The sequence below is a fragment of the Arachis duranensis genome, chromosome 9 (genome assembly GCF_000817695.3).
Source record: "Arachis duranensis cultivar V14167 chromosome 9, aradu.V14167.gnm2.J7QH, whole genome shotgun sequence".
Taxonomy (NCBI): Eukaryota; Viridiplantae; Streptophyta; class Magnoliopsida; order Fabales; family Fabaceae; genus Arachis; species Arachis duranensis.
In genome coordinates, this window is record NC_029780.3 from 12,223,911 (window position 1) to 12,234,629 (window position 10,719).

General features: G+C 32.3%; 1 protein-coding gene across 1 annotated transcript; it reads right to left on the reverse strand.

Annotated features, from left to right (window-relative positions):
- Nucleotides 1-1,528: 1,528 nt before the first annotated feature.
- Nucleotides 1,529-4,961, reverse strand: LOC107464713 (protein FAR1-RELATED SEQUENCE 5-like). Its single transcript, XM_052254195.1, has 2 exons — nt 4,467-4,961; nt 1,529-2,596 (listed from the first exon to the last, which is right to left on the reverse strand). The coding sequence occupies exons 1-2, from the start codon at nt 4,959-4,961 to the stop codon at nt 1,529-1,531; spliced, it is 1,563 nt and encodes a 520-aa protein (XP_052110155.1).
- Between the last annotated feature and the right edge of the window lie 5,758 nt (nt 4,962-10,719).

The window sequence follows — 10,719 nt, forward strand, 5'->3', positions numbered from 1 at the left end:
GGCACTCACCATATACTCGCATAAACATATTCACACACAAAAGAAAAGAGATGTCATTTGAGGAAGAGTCGCCTGACGAAAGAGAGATCCCATGGCCACTCAAGAAGGAGAGATCCTCGTGGCCATAGACATGCCTCAAATATCGGAATGGGCAATGTTAACACAACCTTGTCAAGAAGTAAGTATCTCCATACACCCGAGTCAAATGGCATGATTGAATCTTGTTGAAATGTGACTTATATTTTCGTGTCTTTATCCCAAGATAAGACTCCAGTGAAGGTCGATATTATCTCTACTCTGAAAGAACTAACTACCGTTGTCGAAGTACTAACGTCGAAGATGGATGCATGTGAAGGGCGTCAACAACGTGACTATACTCTATCCATACTATACTCCACTATTGCAGTCATTGAGCATAACTTTAACAACAACATTTCACAAGGGTGTCAAGGATGTAGCATTTGAAGCCAGCAAAAGGCCAAGAGCAGAGAATGATGTTTCCAAAGTCGCCGGCAACGTGCCAGCAATGAGTACACCCATGACGAACCATTTTGTCGCAGGTTGCCACAACTTTGTTGACCTCGAGAGAACCGTTGACGTCTCCATTCAGGATGATGACCAAGGTGGTTATATCGCTAGCAACAAGCAGTCGCATGGTGACACTGGCTGGCCAAGCCACTCCATGCTTGGTCATCAGGATGGGTATAAAGAACTTTATTTTTTATACTGTTCCCTCGTTGCATGTGGTTTTCTTTTCTTTTTTTGGTCAAACATGTGGTTTTCCTAAAGATTGTTGGTCCCTTTTTTATGATGGTAGTTTGTTTTTTTAAATAGTTAAGATTTTGCTGAATTTTTGGTTTGTTCATAGTTCAAGATTTTGTTGATGTTTGTGTTTACATATAGATTTTTTTAGGCCTTTAAATGAGACACAATATGTGAAATTGAATCCATTGCTCACTTATAGCAAAAACAGCCCAGTTGTATTGTTGGATTCTAAAGATTTGTAATATTAAAATGAAGTTGTTGTTCTAAAATATGGATTACCAAAAAAATATTAATATGTGTAGTAGCAGGATCGTTGAAAGATGATAAAACTTTTAAAGATACTCAACTCTTTTTAAATGAAACAATTTATTTAAAAATCATATTTCTGGGTGTCGGTAACCTTTTTCTCTTTTGTATGGAAGGTAAAACAGGATTGGCCACTACCACAACCACAAGTTACGGCGAAGTTACCAACCCATGATGAGTCACAACGTCTAATTTCATCTCAAGGTATCCATTTTCCGTCTCAAGTCGATTCAAGTTCTCTTTCCGGCATAAGCCTCGTCGGCGCTTATGGTCTTTCTCAACCCCCCAAAAGGAGCGCACCTTTGGTTGGGCGGCCTACAACGATGTATAGGAAGAATGGCGGAGGGCTCTAACCTATGTTATTTAGAAAGGGATCAACGCGAACGAGTAGCAAAGTTTGTGTTCGTGACGGTGTTGACCGGACACAGGAATTCAAATCCAACCGAGCTTCAGGGTATCAAGATTCCCAACAAAAGGGTCCATTTTCCATAAATTCCCACACTTTTAACCGAGCATTTTTCGACCATCGATCTATAAGAAGACTCTTTGGTATCTCTTTCGCATCAAGATGTACTAGAACTGCCACGATATGATCACAAGGTATGCCAAGTGATTCCATCCTGAAGCAAGAGCACTTAAATATTGATCTGTCCTGATAGTGAGACACGTTCCATTCTTTATTAGGATTTCCTGACTTGGATAGTGTATAAATCTCACAACTTGGTGTCAATGTACATGAACACACCTTTAGCGTACAAGCTCTTGTCAACATTGGCCTGAATAACATGAAAATCTCTCTTGTCAGTGTGTTGGCGGCAGATCTTTCCAATGCATGTAGTGGACTTTGCAACACTAAATCCCCAACAACAGATGCCAACTCACTTTGTGCTTCCCTTAACCTCATTTGACATATACATCGCAAGATCTGTTCAATAAAGCCTCTCAAGTTATGTCGAGAGTGCACGAATTTACTGAGCATAGAATGCAATCTCTCACACCTTGATGTTGTTCGAAACCCACCAAAGAAATGCCCGTGAATGTAAGCAGTTGCCCACATTTTCCTCCTAGCATACAAGTCACAAACCCATTCATTATGTTGAAGACCAAGCTCCGTAACCAATTTGACCCACCAATCTTCGAACTCTGAAATCTCATAATAAAAAAGCATGCACTTCTTAAATTCAGATGTGAACGTCGGATTGCTAAGATTAGAGGTTGCATTCCTAAGTAAATGCCATGCACATAACCGATAGTAAGCACTCGGAAACACAGATTCGATTGCTTTTTTCATGGCATTGTCCCAGTCAGTTATTACACAACCTGGTGCTTTGCCCTTCATAGCCTCAAGAAATTGTTTTAACAACCATGTATATGTCTCCTCCTTCTCATTCGCAACAAGCATTGCGGCAAACACAATGGTTTGGTTATGATGATTAACCCTAGAAAATACAACCAACGGGCATATGTACCTGTTCTTACAATAAGTCGCATCGAATGCTAACACATCCCCAAACAAAATGATAGTCTAGTTGACTACAACTATCCGACCAAATAAGGTGCACCAAACGACCTTCTTCATCAGCTAGGTATCGAACAAACATTCCTGGATTTTCCTCAGCCATTGACTCCAAGAATTTCAGACAACACATAACATCCCCTCTATGACCCTCCGTTGCTTTACTATCTGGTTATACATATCTCTCTTCAGGAAGGGTACATTTTGGAATCCACTCACAGTGTGCACAAACGATGAATATATCTAAGGTGTTTTGATCCCAACTTTTAGCATTAGATTCATTTAATCGATGGCGGCATCATTCATGTTCTTATGCCCGGGAAGCATAATGGTCAATTGGTGCGGAATTTATAACCCACAAACTAACCGGCAAGTGCACCGGGTCGTACCAAGTAATACCTCAGGTGAGTGAGAGTCGATCCCACGAGAATTGATGGACTAAGCAACAATGGTTGATAATTTACTTAGTTTGACAAGCAGAAAATAGTGTTTGAAGGTTCAAACGCATTAAACAGTGAGTCAGAGAATTAAACAAGCAAACAGTAAATTAGTTGTGAATAATATATGGAGAAACAGTTAAGGCTTCAGAGTTATCTATTTTCTGAATTGACTTTTCTTGCTAACTATTTTAGTCATGTAAGATTTAATTCATGGCAAACTATATGTGACTAGACCCTAATTTCTTAGACCTTTCTAGTCTCCTCTAACTCTCATCAACCACCAACTCCTTAGTCAATTAATTCCAATTAGGAGGTGAAGTTTAATTCTAGTTATTATGCCACAAAAATCCTAATTATCCAAATATAAGAGGATTATATGTCACATATCCCATTAAGTCCAGATAATTAGAATTTAGGAAAAATTGTTTTCAAGCTGTTGTTCAAGAACTCAATTAGAAAGAGGGTCATACTTCCGTTCCACCCAAATTCATAAGATAAGAAACGAAAATAATTCTTGAAATATAAATTAGCACATGAATTAAAATAGAAAAACAATAGAATAAATCCATACAAATAGACATAGCTCCTAACCTTAACAGTGGAGGTTTAGTTGCTCATGGTTCAGAGAGGAAAACAAGGATTCAGGTAAACTGTAAATTGCGGAATGAAAAATGAAATATTTCCCAGAAGAAAAGTTTCTTCTTTTTATATCTAATTCTAATGAATTTAAAATCTATTTACTAAAATTAAAATAATATCTTTTCCTATTTTAAAATAAAATTTAAATTTAAATCAGAATTAATTAACTAATCCGCGCCTTGTAACGTGGGGACCACTTGGCTTCACTAGGATCCACGCCTAACTTCATGCTGTTCACCACATAAGGTGCCTAAATTGAACTGAAGAGGAGGCAATGCGCCTTACTTGAGATGGGAGTGCGCCTTACTTGAAGGAGAGCACATGTTGCGTGTTGTTGTTGTTTCTTGCGCCTAACTTGAGAAATCTCAAGTTAGGCGCAGCCTTGGCAGTGTTGATGGAGAAGAAGTATAAAATATTATATATCGTTGGAAAGCTCTGGAAGTTAGCTTTTCAACACCACTGGAATCACGTCCATTGGACCTTTATAGCTTGAGATATTCAGGTTTGAGTGAAGAGAGGTCAGGGTTGACAACATCATTCGTCTTCTTCTCTTTCTCTGCAGAAACTCCATCGATCTAGTCGAATGATAGCTAAAATAAACATAATTGCACACGACTCAAAGCAACATCAATAGTGGCTAAAAAATAATTAATTCTTGGTTAAACTCAATAATTTAAATGCAAATTCACTAGGAAAAGATAGGAAAGATGCTCACGCATCATCAATCTATCATCAAGCATGTCATGGTTGTGCTCATCCTGAAAGTACGAAGTGATCCATCTACCACTTTCGACATGTACATGAACACGCATTTCAGCCAGACATCCGCATCTAGTCTCAGGCTTTGGCTCGCATTTGCGTCGATGGGAATCATTCTCAGGCCCCGTATCTCTAAACCCGTCCCAAAAGCAAATAAATTGTTGTTGTGTCACCTCGTTTTTGACATTCCTTCTAATCCTATTCTTTCTAACAGCAAAACCGTTCATCTTTGAATACAATTGGTAGAAAGAAAATGCAACAGTCTGATCCCGAAAATGTAACAACCTAACCTCACTTGCAGTTATTTCTTTCAGATTCATATACCCAAGCTCATCAATACCGTCAAATGCTCTTTCATCCCAGTTGTCATAGAAGGTGTCATTAAAAAATTTATCGACATTACTATCAACACCCTGCACTTCCTCGGCATAATTTTCAGAAACACGACAACCCTCAATGTCCTCCCATGCCAAAGGATCATTGTCGGCACGCACATTTTCATCTTGCAAAAACAATGAACTCACGAAATGGTCCATTACTTCCTCATCCAAGCACGCCTATATATAATATCAAACTAGCTTTCAGTACCAACAATTTTTTTATTCAATACTTTCAACAGTATATCATACTCAATCACTATTGAATATCAAATAGCTCACTAAAAAAATTTAAATCATGCAAGTTATACAGAAGACATCGGATAAGTTCTTCAACCTATTTTACATTGTGAAAAGATCAAATAGCTTCTTCAAAAAAATTTTGCCAATTGCACTAGGGATCAAATACGTTCTTAACATTATTTTCAGAAAAATACTCACAAAACAGTTTAACACCATTCTACTTTTAAAACCTACGCGCAAAGTATTATGATTTTTCTGTGCTTCAAAGAAAAACTTCTAAACTATAATCACACTCCGAAAAGATCTATTATAAATAATAAACAAGAATACACTAATAAACAATAACATACTAATAAACGAACTGCTTTAGAATTCAAAACTGATGTCTTAACATACTTACCATCAAATTGTAGCGGAAGTACCGTAGGAAAACACAGAAAGTAACGACTGCAACTATCCAAGCTCCAACAAAAATTCCATCCACTGAATCAAAAAAAAATTTTAAAACTATCTCCTTAAGTCAACTGAATTATCCAAGCATTGAAGAAGACGAGGCATTGCAACCACTTTAGCTAGTGTTAGGGTTTGAGAAACGGGTTTCACGTTTAGACATGAGGTATTGCACAGCACAACTTTGCCTTCTTTTTTTTCTTAGGGTCATGTACAATGGACTAGTCCAAAACTAGATAACCGAGCCCAACCCATACTGTGCCTTCTTTTTTTCTTCCATATGCCCATTTGTTCAAAAAAAGGACAATATTGTAATTAATATTTTTTTATCTATCTCGTTAAATAATATATTAATAGTCTAATGGTCACACTAAAATTTACCAAATAACAGAACACCTACACACTTACCTGTGTCAGCAGTGAAAGGTGAATGCTTCACCTTTTCCTACCAAGTGCAGGCTAAAGTCCGCCATTATCACCAATCTATATTTGTTTTTGCTTGCATCACCCTAGACTTTGTCTCTCATCATACTATTAGTGTCTTTGCTCTGACTCTACCTTTTGCCTTTATTATCGACAAAGTACTTTTTTTTAACATAGCCTTTTCCTCTATTACATTTGAGGATCTACTAGTTTTGTCCCTTTGTGTTTTATTTATGATTCTTTCAAACCAAAAATAATATTGCTATATTCCAAATCTAAAAACTATCAAATTTTTAGTTTGGTTTGATTTACCAATTTTTGGAAGATTTAGTGTTTATCGCCAGTTCAAATATAGGATGATTTTACTTAAGAACAGAACTAAATATGGATATCCATTTTTAATTGATTTAGTTTGACTAATCGATTCAAAATTCAAAACTAAAGGCAAGTTATCTAATACCTATAAAATCAAAGTTGAATTTGGATCGGATATAAAAAAAATTTACTTGTGGATAGAGTAAATATGAATGATGAAATATGTGTACTGACTAAAATTTAAAGAATAAATATCCAAGTTGATATCCAAAATTCAAAGTATGCATCAATTAAATATATAATTTTTGTAAATGATTAACAACGTCTCTTAAATTAAGAAACATGAATTCACTTTCATCCTTAAGTGAACTATCATCTTAATGGTATTGATGTGTATTATTAAGTGCCTACTTGGCATTCTAGTTGTACACTAAGGTGGAAAAAAGTTGAATTAGATTCAAATTGATCCTAGGATTTGTTTTATAATATCCAAATCAACCCATCTTGACTTATAAAACCCTAACCTTCTCTCATCCCTAATTTTAATCATCTCTTATCTTTTGTTCTCTATTTTTTTATCTACAGTTCATCTTTTAAATGTCTCCACCATCAATAATATTTTCCACAAAAAAGAACTTAAAGAAACCTTCTCCTCATAAAAGATATGTTTCTTATTGTATATAGATCTGGTGAATAATTTGGGAATAACTGCGAGATCTGCGACAAAAGAATTCATGGAGACATTGTAGGCCAGCATTGATGTCAGCATGATTGAGCAATTCGGTGTTAGATTCTATTTTGTGTACTTAGTTGTCGAGAAGGTGACTGTGACAATCAAGAATAACGATGATAAATAGTACATTTGATCATCGTAGAGAGGTCAATTATTTACTGTGACCCAGTCAGAAACCAAATGCCTCCTTTTTTACCAGGAGAATCAGGTAAAGAACAACATATTTATTTGTGTATGAATTTATTTAGAAACACATTGATGTATGTACATCAATTTGAATCATTATGCATGCTTAGATCTTAGACTTTAGGAGAAACTTTTATAATGTTGTAAGAATTTTTTCAATTGAAAGTTGATTTAATTAGGTTGCGTATGTTTACAGGGACGGGACACTGAGACAGGGACATAAAGACATAAAATCATGTTTGACAGATGAGACATGGATAGAGACATTGTGTCAAGAGACACTGAATTAGTGTATTTTGTGTCCATCCTGACAGGAAGGACACAGATACACTAAAAAGGAACACAACTTATTTTTTATTTTTTCATTATTTTTGTTAATTTTTCATAATTATATTTTTCTTCTCAAATTTTTTTGAATAAAAAAATAATTATATTTTCATAATTTGTTCTATTTTATTACCAAACAGAATATATAAGAATACTAAATTCCATATCTTTGTCTTTTATGTCTTGTTTTATCCTGTTTTCAGAAACAAATGCAGCCTTAATGACGATGAAGACAATGAACTAAAGAAAAAGGAGGAAGGTAATGTTGAAAAAGCTGATGGAAAGAAGGAAAAGGACTCCAAAAAGATGAATAAGATCAAAGAGATTTCTCATGCAACAGATAAACAAAAGATGAATAGGAGAGAAAAAGACAAAGAACTGAAGAGAAGAGATGAAAATTGGGGGCGAAGGAGGGTTAGGATTTTATAATTCAAAATGAACTAATTTGGATATTAAAAAATAAATTTGGGACCAATTTGAACATATTAGCGTACAACTGGAATATTAAGTTGGCACTTAATAGTGGATTTGGATCTTCTAAAGTTTGAATTTCACTTTAGAGAGTAAAGTGTGATCTTCTACCCTTAAATAGTTTCTCTTTTATATTTATTCTTGGTCCCACTTATAAAATCAATGGTGAGAGATCACACTTTACTCTCTAAAATAAAATTCAAACTTTAAAAGATTCAAATCCCTTAATAATAGTACATATTAATCTCATCACTCAGAAACGAATATAAAATTATTAATTTAAAAAACGTAATAAGTCATTTACAAAAATAAAAAATTTAATTAATACACAATTTGAATTTTAAGACCAAATTAAGTATTCACTCAAAATTCTATTTTATAATCTCATATGTTTTTATGTTTATTGTTTCTATCAATTTTCTATATATAATAGTACCTATTATAATTATATATTATATATATATACCAAGCAGGTGAGGTGGATACACTCCGATTCCAACTCTCACACTTGGTCGAGTAATTATGCGTTTCTAAATAGCGGTGAAGTTGGTGGATATATACAGATTTAAGTGGTGTTATCAATTCTATTTATAGTTTTAATTCAATAAAATTTAAAATAATTAAAAAAAATTGCACCATCATTCCATTCGATTCTAACTCCAATTATAAATTGAAAATTCTTTTTTACATGGTAACAAATTACAATTAAATTGATATTTTTTTAATTGTTCAAAAAAATATTTTAAAATATTACATATAATTAATAATTTAGAATCAACCTCTTCTAAAGTAAAAAAATTAATAACATGAGAACCTCCTTAAATAAAAATACTAAGACTCTCATACATGATAAAAATTACAAATATAATAATAATTAATCTTTTTATTTTATTATTTTATAATTTTGTTACAATCCAGCTAAGTCCTCCATATAATAAAAAAGCTAAAAATTAATCTTTAGAATTTATGTTTTATATAGTAAAAGTTTAATGAAAAAATTAGTGTCAAGATCATTAAGAGATTTTAATTAATAAAAAAGATTAGTTATATTAAAATTATTAAAAAGGACCAAATAAAAATTATATTAAGAAAGAACCAATAAAAAAAATTTAAAATGACAAAATTATTCTGTTATTTTTTTTTATCTTTATATTTTTGTTTCGTATTTTCTCCTCTTCTATTATCTTTATTATGGATGTTTTCTTTCTCTTTCTCAACATTTTTTATTCTTTATTTTTGTCAACTTTATCTTCTTATATACAATAGATACATATGGATTTGGGTGGTGTTATCAATTTTATCTATGATTTTAATTTGATAAGATTTAAAACAATAAAAAACTTTCTGTACCACCATTTCATTCAGATTCTAACTTCAATCATAAATTGAAAATTATTTTTTACATGGTAATAAATTACAATTAAACTGATAATTTTTTTTTAAATTTTAAATAGTAAATTTGTTTAAAAAAGTATTTTAAAATATTACATATAATTAATAATTTAGAATAAGCCCTTCTAAAATAAAAAAGTTAATAACACGAGAACCTCTTTAAATAAAAATACTAAGACTCTCATACACGTTAAAAATTATAAATGTAATGATAATTAATTTTTTATTTTATTACTTTACAATTCTTTTTACTTTAGACAACTTTTTATAAATATAAATATTTGTATTTATAAATATAAAAATAATATATTTTATAAGAGTAAATTATTTATTTTTTTTCATTAGTGTATTATTTTCAAAATCAAGCTAAGTCTTTTATATGATAAAAAAGATAAAAATTAATATTTAGAATTTATGTTTTATATAGTAAAAGTTTAATGGAAAAATATGTGCCAAGGATCATTAAGAGACTTCAATTAATAAAAAAGATCAATTATATTAAAATTTTTAAGAAGGACCAAATAAAAATTATATTAAAAAAATTATAAAATAAAATTTGAAACGACAAAATTATCTTATTATTCTCTTCTCATTTTCCTTCGTGCTTTTTCTTCTTCTATCATCTTTATTGTTGATGTGTTTTTTCTTTCTCTTTTTCGGCATTTCTTTTTCTTCATTTTTGTCGGCTTCATCTTCTTATGTACATGTTGAGTACATTATCCGTTTGTCTTAGTTACAAATTGAAACAAGCACTTGATTCGAAGTCAAAACAAAATTCAATTAGTGTTTCAAAAGATCCTCATGTCTTATGTTATGTTAGGAGAATTTAAAATTTTCAATCTCATGTTTTGTATTTTTTTATTGATAATCTCTTACCCAAATTGAAAAACATTGTCTTACTCATGAAGTTTGCATAATTTTGTATTTTGTTTGATACGTATAATGGATTGTAATTATAACACTCTTACTATCAATGTGGCGCCGTCAGAAGGGTAACATTCTAATAGTGAGGGTGTTACAATTTACTTATGCAGTTAGGGTAGTTTGTGAAATGTTTATCTCATCTGGCTTTACATGAGACCTCTTTGGCATTTTTATTTTATTTTTTCTAGCCTTATTCTATATCACAAAAAGATATATTACAGCCACATATGTTTACAAAAAATAACTCATTGTGAATTCACAAATATATAACCCAAAATCTACACAACTAACAGTATACTGGTCTAAAACAAAAAAAAACTTACAAGAGGGTCCATGTTAATAGGTTCAGGTTATGCAACAGGTTTGTTATTGGCACCATCACCAATACCAACCACATTCCTTATAGGGGGAGGTGCAGAAGCTACATTTTTAGTCATCACAACCAAAGCTTTG